We start from the raw sequence: 15,496 nt of genomic DNA, 5'->3' as shown, positions 1-15,496 counted from the left end.
GATTAAGAAAATTGAAGGTTTTGTCTGATGTGAAAGAGCATATGAGCATTTGGCAGTTTCAGTCCGAATACAGCTCATCCACAAAGAATTAAGAATGTAACTCAACCCTATCCACGCACTCTTAAATGGACAAGACAAATTCCATACGGTGACTGTGAACCTCTTCCAAGCATAGAGAGTTTCTTTCAGTTTACTTCAGAGCAGTCCAGTTACACACTTCAGAGAAGTGCACTAGTGTATGTTAGGGTAGTGGCACAGAAAGCGATGTTTCACTTTGTTGGAGCCAGAGGTGTGCTGACTTATGAGGCATAACTGAATGATTTCAGCAAGGTAATGTTTTCCAACTCTTGTACAGGAGGTGCAAATTGGCAAATGTTTTTTTTAAACACTATCTGCCGACTCCTCTGCATAGTACATTAACTCTCGCACAGAAACAGGGCAATCAGTTTAATTAGTCTGTCACTTTTATGCTCCATCCGATTTTCCTCCCACCTCTCTTCATTTTATCCCATCAACATATCTCTCCATTCACCCTCATGTTTAACTTCCATTTAGCATCTATGCTATTTCCCCAATTACCCCTTGTGATACTGCATCCCACATTCCTACCACACAGTGAGCTTTTTCCTCAATTCCCTATTGGATTTATTACTATTTTATATTTATGATCCCTCCCCCATCAGTTTTTGAACCCTTGCTAAGTGGAAACATCTTCTCTAGGTCTATCCAATAACATTTCAAAGGCTTCTTTATCAGGTCACCAATTAGCCTTCTCTTTTCATTGGACTTTATTGAAACCTTTTATGATATAAAAATCAGTTTATATTTGTCCAATTTCGAGAAATACAAATGGGGTAATGTGGCAAAATATCAGACTGATGGAAGCTGGGATTCTTTAAAAATGAACAGAATCCCCCCCCAGAGTTTTGAGCCAAAGCACGTGAACAACTTTTATCTTTAACATTTCCATCTTTACACTATAACTCAATCTTACTTTGTACAAGGTCTCATCCCAGATGGAGGTTCGAAAGCAGGTACATTCTAGAGGACGGGACAATCGCCTCAAATCATCTTCACGTTCCTTAAAAATCTATAACCAAGAAGGTAAAATAAATTTGGACAGACTGAACAATTCAGCCATAGCACAGAAGACCATTATCGCCATTATGCCTGCATTAGCTCACTAACTGTCTGTTTTAATCATTTCCCTGTCCCAACTGAAGAATTAGTTTAAAATGTACACTGAACAACAACAGCTAGTGGCTCGTGGTGCGCCTCAGGGATCGGTGCTGGGACCACAACTTTTCACAATATACATTCATGATCTGGAAGAAGGAACTGAAGGCACTGTTGCTTAGTTTGCAGATGATACAAAGATCTGTAGAGGGACAGGTAATATTGAGGAAGCAAGGGGGCTGCAGAAGGACTTGGACAGGCGAGGAGAGTGGGCAAAGAAGTGGCAGATGGAATACCATGTGGAAAAGTGTGAGGTTATGCACTTTGGAAGGAGGAATAGAGGCATAGACTATTTTCTCAATGGGGAAACGCTGAGGAAAGCAGAAACACAAAGGAACTTGGGAGTCCTTGTTCACGATTCTCTTAAGATTAATGTGCAGGTTCAATCGGTAGTTAAAAAGGCAAATGTAATGTAAGCATTCATGTCGAGAGTGCTAGAATACAAAAACCAGGGATGTACTTTTGAGGCTGTATAAGGCTCTGGTCAGACCCCATTTGGAGTATTGTGAGCAGTTTTGGGCCCCGTATCTAAGGAAGGATGTGCTGGCCTTGGAAAGGGTCCAGAGGAGGTTCACAAGAATGATCCCTGGAATGAAGAGCTTGTCGTATGAGGAACGGTTGAGGACTCTGGGTCTGTAGTCATTGGGAGTTCAGAAAGATGAGGGGGGATCTTATTGAAACTTACAGGACACTGCGTGGCCTGGATAGAGTGGACATGGAGAGGATGTTTCCACTTGTAGGAAAAACTAGAAGCAGAGGACACACTCTCAGACTAAAGGACGATCCTTTAAAACAGTGATGAGGAGGAATTTCTTCAGCCAGAGGGTGGTGAATCTGTGGAACTCTTTGCCACAGAAGGCTGGAGGCCAAATCACTGAGTGTCTTTAAGACAGAGATAGATAGGTTTTTGATCAATTAGGGGATCAGGGGTTATGGGGAGAAAGCAGGTGAATGGGGATGAGAAAAATATCATCCATGATTGAATGGCGGAGCAGACTTGGGCCGAATGGCCTAATTCTGCTCCTATGTCTTATGGTCGAATGCTGGGAACTAATGTTACAAAACTGCCAACCTGAATTTTTATGCAAATCTACTAATCTCATAAAATAAAAACTAAGATTTTAAAACCTATGGGATATCAGTGCAAGAATCAAACACTTTCCATTTCCAACACGGAGTCCCGGTTTCAAAGTACTCTCAGGTCAGGCAAAGCACCAGATTGAATCAGAGAGGTTCTCACATTTCTAATAACGAGCTAAAAACCCAATTGTAACATTAGTGCTTCACTGTATTTTCTATTTCTATGTTCCAACCAAATGAGACCACCAGCTTACGTCTTATTGGTGTTGAATCACATTTGAACATTGTGTGTTGTGGGTCAACACCCTTCAAGAATTAGGTTACTGCACATTGAATGTGTATAATGTCAAAAAAGGGGCATTTTCATTCCATTAATACATGGTAAACTGAAACCCATGCCCGAAATTTATCGCACCACACAATGTTGTGAATATTTTCATTTGCAGAAGATGCAAAATATTACCCTGCTTTAATAGAACAATTCTGGATAGACAGCTGTCCTTCACTTACCAGGTCACGCTGATCTTCCTGCACAAGATCCATCTTGTGAACAAGACAGAAGATTTTGGCATCAGGAGAGTTTTGAAGAATTGCCTCCAGGCATGACTGGTAGTAGTGCATATCTTTCTCCAATTCACGGCTTTCAACATCGAAAACATAAATGAGAACTTCCACATTGCGGAATATGTTGTCTCGTTGACTGGTGAAGTAGTTTTCCATGAAAGTGTCCTGGCTGAGATTCAAAAATAAAGAGACACGTCCATTGCTCATTCCATTAATCTAAAGTAAAGCAGTAACAGTCCAAGGATAAAGTAAACAATGAAAATCTCATCCCATTTGTGATTATTTTGTAAACTAAGTTACCAGCTTGCCTGAATGTTTAGAGAGCTTATTTATATCAGCACTCACTTCCTGTCTCCAATACCTACATCTTACCATTACTCGTGCCATTTTTGTGTCGTCGCAGGTTTGCACCCAAGGTTGGTTAAAAAGAGTGAGAGCATGACGTCAAAATGTAAACAGACTGGGAGGAAAGAAACCGCATTCCTCAGTTCACACGTGCATCAGAGTTCAGCCAGTATGGAATTAGACTTTAACATTAATTAATAGATATAAGATTCTATTATAACGAATAAAAAGCGTCGCTGGCAAGGTCAGCCTTTGTTGCCATTCCTAGTTGCTCTTGAGAAAATAGCAGTGACCCACCTTCATGAATCCTTTCAGGCCATCTGACAGAGGTACACCCATTGCTGTTAAGAAAGGAGTTCCAAGTTTTTGATCGAATGACTGAAGAAACAGTGGTAGATTTTCAAATTAGCTTGAGACTTGGAAAGTGTAGCCACTTGAATTGGCCAACTCCCGATTTAAAATGGCGAACGGCAAAGGCTGAAGGGAAATTCAGCCAACACAGACAGAAACCAGCAGGTGCAGGTTTGCTGTGTATTTAACTCTGCAAAAGCCCAGACAGCATCGATACCAGCGACCATCAGCATAATAATGTAGCAGCCATCTATACACCAATGAGCAATCCCCGGGAACAATAGCAACATTTGGGACACAAAACTAAGCCAGACTCCCCGGTGCCAGCAGGAGCCAACACAAAAGAGGTTAACGGACACCTCAAGACCGCCCATTGATCAGGGAACCGCTCCAGTATTGGAGAAATCGAACCAAGCGATTGGAACGAAGTCCAATCACCTAGAACCAGGTACAGGGACCGCCCCGAAAGGCGGGAAGCCCATGGGGACTATAAAGTTAAGCCCCCAAGTTCAACTCGCTCTCTTCTTCCTGCCCGGGTCACCCAGCAATGCGAACCAACCTTGACCGGTGCAGTGACTGCCGAAAGCCCGGTAAGTCTTAATTCAACGCTCGCTACGAGATAGGCGCTCCTAGCTACCAATCCGTACCAACTTCGAATCCCACAGACTCAGAACCCGAACGAAAGGCCATTTGTTCCCCTGACCTGGTGGGCCAGTCCGAAGTTAAGTATAGGCCTGTTAGTTATAGAAGTAGCTTAGACGTAGAATTAGTGCATGAGTAGCGATTACTGTGTATAATAAATGTGCTTTGATTTGAATCTTACTAATCGGTGTATTGAGTTATTGATCATTATTTGGACTTGAACCTCATGGCGGTATCATAAAGATACCTGGCAACTCGAGAACAAAGGTAATAAAACAGAGCAATTGAACCAACCGAAAAGTTAGCAACATAAAGGAACCTGCAAGTGGTGCTCCCATGCATCTGCAGCGTTTATCCTTCCAAGTAGTACAGGTGATGAGTTTGGAAGGTTCTGGCAACAGAGGTTTGGTGAGTTGCTGCAGTGCCTGTTGTAGACGGTACATATTGGTATCACTGTGCACCGGTGCAGTGGGATTTTATGTTCAAGATCAGGGGGTGAGGTGCCAATTAAGTGGGCTGCTTTGTCTTGGATGGTGTCAAGCTTCTTAGAGTGTTGTTGCAGCTGCACTCACCCAGGTAAGTGGAGAGTGTTCCATTACACTTCTAACTTGTGCCCTGCACATGGAGAACAAGCTTTGCGGAATCAGTTGAGTTGCTCACTGCAACATTTCCTATTTCTGACCTGCTCTTGGAGCCACAAATCGTCCAATTCAGTTTCTGGTCAATGGTAATTGTCAGGATGTTGATTTTGGGGGTTTCAGTAATGGTAATGCCATTAAATATCAAAGGAAGATGGTTGGATACCCTCATGTTTGGAGACTGTGCACAAATGTTACTTGCCATTTATCAACCAAAGCCTGAATGTTGACCAGGTTTTGCTACATGTGGGCACAGATTGCTTCAGCATCTGAGGATCGTAAATGGTACTGAATACGGTGGCGTCATCAGCGAACATTCCCACTATGAAGTAGCTGAGGATGATTGTATCTCAGACGCTGTCCCAAGAATCTCCTGCAGTGATGTCCGGAGTCTGGCGTCCAACAATCACAACCATCTTGCTTTGTGCTAGGTATGACTCCAACTAGTTTAGAGTTTTAATAAACTAGTTAAAGTCAGAAACCACCACTGCAAGCGGGTGACTCAGTGACACAGTAATTAGTATTGCTGCCTCACGGCGCCAAGGGCCCGGTTTCAATCCTGGCCCCAGGTCAGTCGGTTTAGAGTTCTCCCCGTGTCGGAGTGGATCTCACCCCCACAACCCAAAGATGTGCTGGGTAGGTGGATTGGCCACTCTAAATTGCCCCTTAATTGGAAAAAGAAATTGGGTACTCTAAAAATTTTTTTTAAAGCTCTGCTTTCACCACTGCAGAACCAGAATGGTTTATAAACTTTTAATTTTGTGGTCCTAAGCTTGAATATTAATTACATACTTTAATAATATATTCGTTGTTGACTGGACTATTAAGTATTAGTTGAACACTTATTAAACTGAGAAATTAACCTGTTAACTAAATCTTTCATAGATGACTTAGTCAAGCAACTATCAATGCCGTCACAAATTATATCACAAAACAGAAAAGCAAAGGCATTCACTTCCCTACAAATCAACCATCCAAATCCCTTGTTTAAACAAAGCCCTTATCTCAGTTCCATTACATATCATGTTTCTAATGTTTAGAATTTTACAATATATACAGGGAGATAGGTAATCTGCCCGTAAGTGATAATTTATCAAATTAACCGTGCAGAAGCACAACATTCTCCAGTGTGCGGTTTTAAAAAAATGTATTCATGGGATGTAGGTGTTGCTGGCTGGGCCTGCATTTATTGTCCATTCCCAGGAACATTTAAGAGTCGACAACATTGGGCGGTACAGTGGCGCAATGGTTAGCTGTAGTTTTAAAACAGGTGTGTTCATTGGTGAGTTCACGGGAGGCCGGTAGAGTAGTGGTTAGCCTACAGTGCTGAGGACCCGGGTTCGATCCCGGCCTTGGGTCACTCTCTATGGAATTTGCACATTCGCCCCATGACTTAGTGGGTTTCACCTCCACAACCCAAAGATGTGCAGGTTAGGTGGATTGGCCACACTAAATTGCCCCTTAATTGGAAAATAAAATACTTGGGTACTCTCAATTTATATTTAAAAAAAATAAAATGCAAAAAAATTGCTGTGGATCTGGAATTAAATATAGGCCAGATCAGGCGTGGCACAGTGGCAAGCACTGCTGCCTCATGGCACTAGGGACCCAGGTTCGATTCTGACCCCGGGTTAGTGTGCGTGGGGGGAGTTTGCACGTTCTGCCAGTGTCTGCGTGGGTTTCTGTTGGGGGTTCCATTTCCTCCCACAGTCCAAAGATGTGCAGATTAGGTGGATTTCTAAATTGTGCCTTAGTGTCCAAAGGTTAACTGGGGTTACGGGGATAGGGCCTAAGTAGGGTGCTCTTTCGGAGGGTTGGTGCAGACCCAACGGGCTGAATGGCCTCCTTCTGTACTGTAGGAATTCTATGACAACAGATTTATTTCCCTAAAGTACATTAGTGAACCGGATAGGTTTATTCAACAATGGTCATCATTAGACTTTTAATTCTATATTTTTACTGAATTCAATTTTCACCATCTCCTACGGTGGGATTCGAACCCACGTCCCCCAAGCATCTCTGGGTTACTTGTCCAGCGACAATACCATTATGCCACTGCCTCCCCATTAAAGCCATGTGAACGATCTCATATCCGTCCATTTTAACCTGAAGTGTCCGAATAAGTTTCATCTTCTGTCAAAAATATGAAATATAATTAGGCATCAGTAAGGGAAAGGAAAGAGAGATGCTCTCTTATTGTACAATAAAACACCTACCCACCACAGTCCCATAGATTCAAGACAAGGTTTCCCAGGAAACGGACATGTGAATGTTCCACATCAACTGTAAAAGAGAACGAGATATTTCAGATTCACAATATGATACTGTTACATTATCTAAACAGTACTCTTTATCATGGTGCCCTTACTGGCTTAATATTAACTACTTCAGAAGCCATTCTATACTGGCAAGTGCTAGATACGTCATTTGAGGCAGAATGTTGTAATGGTGTGGAATAGAGAAAAATAAACAACGACTTCCGGTGACGGCGGGCGGGAGGCGGCCGCACAATGGAGAGCTCCCGCTCGGGAACGGCATTTCGGGGCTTTAAGCCCGGTCCCAGGGTCCACGGAGTCGGCAGAAGAAGGGAGAAGGCACGGAGGAGGCACTGTGAAGACACAGGAGGGAAAAAAACCCAAAGAAAAATGTCGAGGGTGAGCAAAAGAACGGCCGAAAAAAAACCAGCTGGAGGTCCGTCGGGGAGTGGAAAGGTCACCGCGGGGTCACCAGGAAAAATGGAGGCTGGAGCACCAGGGAAGGCCGCACTGCTTACGGCTGAAGAAATAACCAAGGTGATGGCTGCGGAATTTGAAAAGCAGTTGGCGCAGATTGCGAAATGCATGGAGACGGTGAGGAAGGAGATGAGGGAGGTTTTGAGTGTGCTGGTGGAGGAGGCGGTTTCCCCGGTGAGGACGGCGAGCGCAGTGGCGGAGGTGTGAGAGCAAGGGGAGGCGCTGAAGGAAGTGGAGGAAACGTTATTGCAGCACGGTGATCAACGTGCCTCGATGGGGAAAGAGATGCGGAAGGTGATGGATACCAACAAGGATCTGCGAGGAAAAATGGAAGACCTGGAAAATAGATCCAGGCGACAGAACCTGAGGATTGTGGGGCTGCCCGAAGGAGTTGAAGGACCGAAGCCGACTGAGTAAAACTATTGGGGGAGGGGAGGATCCCTCCCGATATGAACTGGATCGGGCTCATCGGTCGTGGAGGCCTGTACCAAAGGCGAGTGAGCAGCCAAGGGCAGTGACTCTGTGCTTCCGTAGGTACAGGGTGAAGGAGAAGGTTCTGAGCTGGGTCAAGCAGAAGCGGGTGGTGCAGTGGGCTGGAGCTGGTATACGTGTATACCAGGACTTTACGGTGGAGCTGGCAAGGAGGCGGGCTGCCTTCAACCGGGTGAAGAGGGCACTGTACATTAGCAAGGTGCGGTGCGGCATTGTATATCCAGCGAAGCTGAGGGTGACTTACAAGCTCAGGGACTTTTATTTTGGAACGGCGGAAGCAGCGGAGGAGTTTGCGAAAGCATAAGGACTGTGGCAGAACTGACAAATTGAGGAATGGCCATGTGCCGATGTAACCTCATGACTGTATTTTCTTCTTTTTTGTATCACTGCGTAGAGATTAAAGGAGCCAATGTGGTATATATTTGGACAAGGGAAGGGACGGGACTTTCACTCGAAATGAGTTCTTTGGGGTGTAGGTGTTTGTGTGCTAAAAGGGGATCTTTGGGCTTTCCTGGGGCTGGGCAAGTGGGAAAGGGACCCGGGCGGGGGCCTCCACGCTGGCCGGTTTGTGCCGGCCAGTGAACGGGAGTGAGGTGGGGGGAGGGGCTGCGACAATCGGAGCCTGGCAGAACAGGGTCCGAGTGGTCTAGCCCGGGTGGAAAGTTGGGGGGGAAGGAACCGAGGTTGGGGGGAGGAGTTTTACAAGAGGCAGTGGACGGGAGGAGCTGGAGACCTGGGGTGGGGGTGGTGGGAGCTGTGTAAGATTAAGGGTGACTACGGGTAATCCCGGATTCCTTTTTGTCATTTGTTTATGTAAACATGCGGGTTGAGGTTTGGGGGTTGGTGGGTAGATGGGATTGTTGTTATTATGGGAACTGACATATCTTGCTGATTATTGTTTATTGTTGATAGATGTAAATGTGGGAGAAAATGTGAAAATGGAGAAATAAAAATGTTTTTAAAATAAAAAAAATAAAAATAAACAACAATCGAAACCAATTGCCATTAAATGTATTTGTTTTCTTTAACTGAATTACTTTTTACAGCTAGTGTGCTTAAAGACACTGCAAGAAAATGTGGTTCTCATGTTAAAAGGTATCTTCTCATTCCAAACTCCCATCATGCACAGTACTTACTTGTAGCTGCAAGGCGCCGTGTGTCCCTGGCTATGTAGTTTGCAAAGATAATGGATCTCATGCTGGTCTTACCAGACCCACTCTTTCCCATCAACAGCACCTAGTGAGAGAACAGCAACATCATGATACAAATCAGTGGGTGGATAACATTTTACAACAGCATAAGCATGAGAATGTGGCCCACCACCTTGCTAGTAAAGATCTGCTTTTAATTCAAATCTCAGGAAGTTAGATATGCAGGTACGGTTGAACTGTTTCAGGTTTCCCATGTGGTAAATTTGCCATTTAAATACAACATTAACCAAGTATGCATTTTCATCTACATGCTGGCCATTGGCAAAATCACCTACAGACATGGCAGCAATACTGTGCTCCTACTAATCTACACCACAATACTATTTTTGTTCCTCGCAAATGGAGCGGATTCAAGATAGAGTTTGCAGGCCTTGGAGGTTCAACCAAAACGCAGAGCTTTATAGGGAAGCTAAAAGCTGCGATGTTAGCCTGCCCTTTTGCCCGTGCAAACGGCCGATGTCATGCAACCGTTCTCTTAAACGTGCCCCTGCCCAGCTACAAGCCTGCTCGAGGACACCCTATGAATACCAAACATTTCCTCCCCTTTAAAATCAAAGGTCCCTGACTCAATAAACAGTATAGCATTGACAATTAGCAACATGAACAACCAATCATCAACAACAGTCAATATGTCAGACATTCTGGAGGTCGTCATTCTGTGTTGGTTGTGGTGAACCTCAAGCATTTGCTACAACCGCTGGTGTCTTTGGCTTGGTGGGAGTGTAATCAGTGGTTATCTTAACCAGAGTCAACGTAGTGATCGGAGGTTGACTTAGTGCTCGATTCACAACTGAGGTGTTGTTTTCCCCCAACTGGTTGGGTTAGTGTTGGGTTCTCGGGAAGGTCCAGGTTGTCTCTTAGTACAGCTGGATTTGGACTTCTGCACCTGATTCTCGTTGCCAGAAGTTGATCCACATGCCTTCTCCATATTACTTCATCTCGGGTTTGTACCATGTAGGACGGCCAGTCCTGTCTGTGCTACGATGGTGGCAGGAATCCACTTTTCACCTGTGGTACAATTTCTTGCCAAAACTTGGAGAAACTTGATATTTTGCCTGATTCTCCTGCCGTATGACTTGCTTTCCTCAATAATTTCAGTCTTGTGTAGTTGACATTTAGCTATTAGTAACGCCAGAGAAACTTGGGTTGTTGAGTGCACAGCATTCCTTTATATGAGCAGGAATTGGCTCAACCATTTAGACAATTAACCTTGTTCCCTGGTTACCTTTAATAATTGTTTTATAATCTTCACAAAATGTTCTGCCATTTTTGGCAGGGTGATGAGAAGTGGACTGGATGTGTTGAATTCTATTCTCCTTGAAGTAGTTTATGAACTGCTGTCCATTATCGCTCAGTTGTTCAAGATAACTGAATCGGTTGAGAATTTCACCCAATCCCTCAGAATTGTTTTCTCTGATGACGTTGACCTCATGATGGCAACTGCAGGTCATTTCAAGTGGGCATCGATTAGAATGAGAAACAGGTGCCCTTCAAACCGTCTTGCGTGATTAATATGTACCCGTTGCTAGGCCTCTTCTAGCCATTCCAAGGGGGCTAAATGGTAACAGGTACCTCACTTTTGCACAAGACAAACACATTCCCGCCTTCTCCTGGATTTCAGCATCTAGCCCGGGGCACCAAAAATAGTTCCTGGCTATCGCCTTCATCCTTACAATACCACGGTGGCCTCCGTATCACTCATTTAATACATGTTTTCTAAGAAATAGAGGAATGATGGCTCATTCCCCAGAGGAGGAACTCTGCCTGTGCAGATAACTCAAGTCTTACTCCTTTAGTCTCGGCTCGAATCACCATGTCCATAACATCAGACAGTACTGGACCACTTCGGGCATGCTTCCTCACCTGTCCTGCGGTTACAAAAATGTGTTCTATTTGCTCAAAGTGGGAAATGTTTCCACACAGACTGCTTAATTGACAAACTATTTGGTAAGGGTAGTTGGGAGTGTCCATCGGCGTTCCCATGAAGGTTTGGCTAACAATACTTGATTGTGTATGTGTGTGCTGACAAGGGCAATACCTACCTCTGCATACTGCTCGCTGCCAATGATGGAATCCTGGTATGAAATGCAAAAATCACTGCTAGTGGACAGTAGTCTGTCAATAAAGTGAATTTCCTTCCATTGATGAACTAGTAGAACCGTTTTATTCTAAAATATGATTCCCAGGGCTTCTTTGCACATAATTGTTTTCAATTTTATTAAAGGTATTCAACACAAAGGCTATTGGCTTCTCTTCACCTATAGCCATTATGTGGGAAACCACCACCCCAACACAAAGGTGATGCATCACATGCCAGTTGCAGGGGTAAATTTGGAACAAAATGTGTCAGGATTTCGGACTTAAGCCTGTCCACTACCTACAAGGCACAAGTCATAAGTCTGATGAAACACTCCTCACTTGCCTGGATGTGACACAAGACGTTCAACACCATCCAGGACAAAGCAGTCCATTTTATTGGCACCCCTGCCACAAGCATTCATTCTCTCCACCACCGACGCACAGTAGCAAGTGTGTACGAACTAGAAGATGCAATGCAGGAACTGACAGGCTCCTTAGGGAGCACCTTCCAAACCAACAACTACTACCATCTAGAAGGACAAGGGCAGCAGATACATGGGAACCCCACCATCTGGACGCTCCCCTCCAAATCACTCACCATCCTGACTTGGAAATATATCACCGTTCCTTCATTGTTGCTGGGTCAAAACTCTGGAACCCCCTCCCTAACAGCACAGTGGGTGTACCTACACCGCCTGGATTGCAGCAGTTCAATGAGGCAGCTCATAACCACCTTCTGAAGGGCAATTAGGGGTGCACAACAAATGCTGGTCTAGCCAGCGATGTCCACATCCCTTAAAAAAATGAATTAAAAACCTCAGCCATTGCAAAGGGGAGAAGTTTAAAAAGGGACACAGCTACAAAGCACCCACGATGGTCTCTGGACCAAGTCAAATGACTCGACAAAGAGAGATCAGCAGACATGGTCTGCAAACCAAAACTAAAACCCATCTCACCCACACCCCCAAAATGCCACAGTTGAATATAACGACACCCCAAAGCAAAAGAAACGATGGCAAGCAATAACATAATGAGCTGCAGAAAACCCTCTGAATACCACTCTCATTAACTAACACCTTTTGTTAGCAGGGAGACTCCCAACTGGAGTGTAAAAATGTATTCAACTTGCAATGCCATGCCGATGACTAAAATTGTGCCAAATTGAGTACAAAAGAGCACTCCATCCATGCCCATTTCCCCACCCTAGCCCAATAACTTAACCTACATGTCCTTAATCTACACGTCCCTGGAGACCAAGGGGCAATGTAGCATAGCCAATCTGCCTAACCTGCACATCTTTGGACTGTGGGATGAAGTCAGAGCATTGGGAGGATACCCAAGCACACACGGTGAGAACATGCAAATTCCACGCAGTCACCCAAGGCCGCAAATGAACCTGGGACCCTAGCTTGTGAAGAAGCAGTGCTAACCACTGTGCCAGCGAGTGCCCTATGGAATAGATCTTCGGATGGGGCAACACGATGGCGCAGTGGTTAGCACTGCCATCTCATGGCACTGAGGATCAGGGTTCGATCATGGCCCCGGGTCACAGTCCATGTGGAGTTTTCACATTCTCCCCGTCTGTGGGGATCTCACCCCCACAACCAAAAAGATGTATCGGGTAGGTGGATTGGCCACGCTAAATTGCCCCTTAATTGGAAAAAAATAATTTGGTATATTTAAAAAATTGATCTCTTCTCCAGGTCATTCAGCTCAGTTGTGAAAAGTTTTGTTAAATTAGACCACAGAAGCAAAGTCGGACTCCTGGGAAGTGATTCAATCACTATGGTCCAAAAAGCCATCTCGGTGTCAATAACTGCAGCTTCATGAGCTTTGACGGTCTTTCATGGGGGCCAAGGCCTCTTAAGATTGATATTTTAAGATCCAGTTTTGTCAGTGTTTATCGAGTTCGATGGCCAAATTTTTAGCTACAAATGGTTTAATCAACTTACCTAAACCTCTCTGTGATGGCTAATAGTTTCAGTGAATAGTGGCTTTGCAAAATTCCACTATTTCTTCATATGCTTTGTGCCGGTTCCTTCCGGTTGTACCAGACTCCTAAGAAGGTTAAATGCTCCCCCCTACACACATAATGCTCAGGAATATTGGGGCTTCTGCTATCTTGTTAGCTTGTTCTGCATTTGAGCTCCATCGCTCTGTATTCTCATCAAAAGGTCCCACGGTGCCAAAAGCTCCTATGATTTTTCTCTATGGAAGGACCTGTGAGTGCGCAACACGCCACAAATTTTTAGCAATACTTTGCTTCCTTTCTTCCCAAAACCAAGGCACAACCCGAGCTCATGTTTTGCAACCAACTCTAAATTTACTGTTGCAAGGTACTTGCCACTCAAGGCTACTGAGTTTGTTTCAGGAACAGCAGGTGGCAGGCTTCACTCCAAGTTGTTTCCTTCAGATTTTTCAGTTCCTCCAGCGGCTGCTCCCATTGTTTGACTCCGGTTGCCAGCTTTCATGTAGCATGATATAAATTATTTATTATTTCTTGGGGTGCCTACAAACGCTGTTTATCTACCTTGTCGCCAGTTATACGTTTTTGATTCACGATCGAGTCTTCAGGCTTTGGGAGATTTAAACAAAACATGGAGCTTTATTTCGGAGATGTTAACACTACAGGCTGTGATGTTAGAGTACCCCTTTGTCCACTCAAACGGCTGAGGACTATCTCACATGGCATCATGCAACTGTTTTCTTGAAGTGTTTATGTTCAGCTACAAGGCTGCTTGTGAGGAAACACCAAAAAGCACTCTGAATACCACCCCATTGCTTATGCAGAAACACCAAAAAGCACTCTGAATACCATCCCATTGCCATCGGCACCCCTCGGCCCAACTCCGTGAGCCCTTCTGAACATGGTCGCTGACTGAACCATACTGCTTGCAACTTGGTATCCTGGTTTAACAATCAGCAGTGCTTCCTACCCCATATCCTGTTCAGCACAAAGACCTTCCACATCTACCTCTATAATTTTTCCAACTTCGGCCCACGAACTCCTGAAACAGCCATCCATGCACAGGTGACCTCTAGACATTACTATTCCAATGTTTTCCTGGCCAGCCTAAAACTCATATAAATGGAACATGAGTATGCCATTTTAGCCTCTCGAGCCTGCAACGCCACTCAATAAAATCATGGTTGACCTGTTTGTGGCTTTCTGGCCTTAACTACACTTTCCTGGCAGCTTCCTCCATAACCCTTTACTTCCTTCTGAATCAAAAATCGGTCTCAGGCTTAATGGGGATTGTCAGAGGATACAGGTCGGTTGGAGACTTGGGTGGAGAAATGGCAGATGGAGTTTATTCCAGAGAAATGAGGTAATACATTTTGGAAGGTCTAATACATGTGGGAATTAAACAGTAAATGGCAGAACCCTTAAAAGTGTCGATGGCAGATAGATCTGGGCGTACAGGTCCACTAATCAGTGGCAACACAAGTGGATAAGGCAGTCAAAAAGGCACACGGCATGCTTACCTTCATTGGTCGGGGCACTGAGTATAAAAATTGGCAAGTCATGCTGCAGCTGTATAGAACTTTGGTTGGGCCACATTTGGAATACTGGAAACAACTCTGGTCGCCAGACTACCAGAAGAATGTGGATGTTTTGGAGAGGGTAAAGAGGTTTACCAGGTTGTTGCCTGATCTGGAAGGTATTAGCTTTGAGAAGCGGTTACATAAACTCGGATTGTTTTCACTGGAACAATGGAAGTTGAGGGGTGACTGGATAGAGGTTTACAAAATTATGAGTGGCATAGTCAGATGCTCATTTCCTCAGGGTGAAATGAAAATCGCTTATTGTCACAAGTAAGCTTCAAATGAAGTTACTGTGAAAAGCCCCGAGTCGCCACATTACGGCGCCTGTTCGGGGAGGCTGTTCCGGGAATTGAACCGTGCTGCTGGCCTGCCTTGGTCTGCTTTCAAAGCCAGCGATTGGAGACATAGGTTTAAGGTGCAAGGAGAAAAGTTGATAGGATATGTCAGAGGATTTACAGAGGGTGGCGAGTGTCTGGAGCCAGCTGCCAGGGGCGGTGGTGGAAGCAGGTATAACGGCATTTAAGAGGCATCTTGACAAATAGATGAATAGGATGGGAATAGCGGGATCCGGACCCTGGAA

The 15,496-nt window shown here is 44.7% G+C and overlaps 1 protein-coding gene across 1 annotated transcript in view; it reads right to left on the bottom strand.

Annotated features, from left to right (window-relative positions):
• Positions 1 to 15,496, bottom strand: part of rraga (Ras-related GTP binding A) — a 30,633-nt gene that overhangs the window by 11,458 nt on the left and 3,679 nt on the right. The window contains exons 2-5 of the mRNA XM_072505289.1: positions 9,217 to 9,316; positions 7,073 to 7,139; positions 2,827 to 3,049; positions 995 to 1,090 (exon numbers count right to left, since the gene is read on the bottom strand). Coding sequence (XP_072361390.1) covers positions 995 to 1,090; positions 2,827 to 3,049; positions 7,073 to 7,139; positions 9,217 to 9,316 — 486 coding nt within the window. The remainder of the gene's footprint in view (positions 1 to 994; positions 1,091 to 2,826; positions 3,050 to 7,072; positions 7,140 to 9,216; positions 9,317 to 15,496) is intronic.

The sequence above is a fragment of the Scyliorhinus torazame genome, chromosome 5 (assembly GCF_047496885.1).
Source record: "Scyliorhinus torazame isolate Kashiwa2021f chromosome 5, sScyTor2.1, whole genome shotgun sequence".
NCBI classification, from domain to species: Eukaryota; Metazoa; Chordata; class Chondrichthyes; order Carcharhiniformes; family Scyliorhinidae; genus Scyliorhinus; species Scyliorhinus torazame.
Note: the sequence above shows the minus strand (reverse complement) of the source record. Positions and strands in the feature narration are given on the sequence as shown.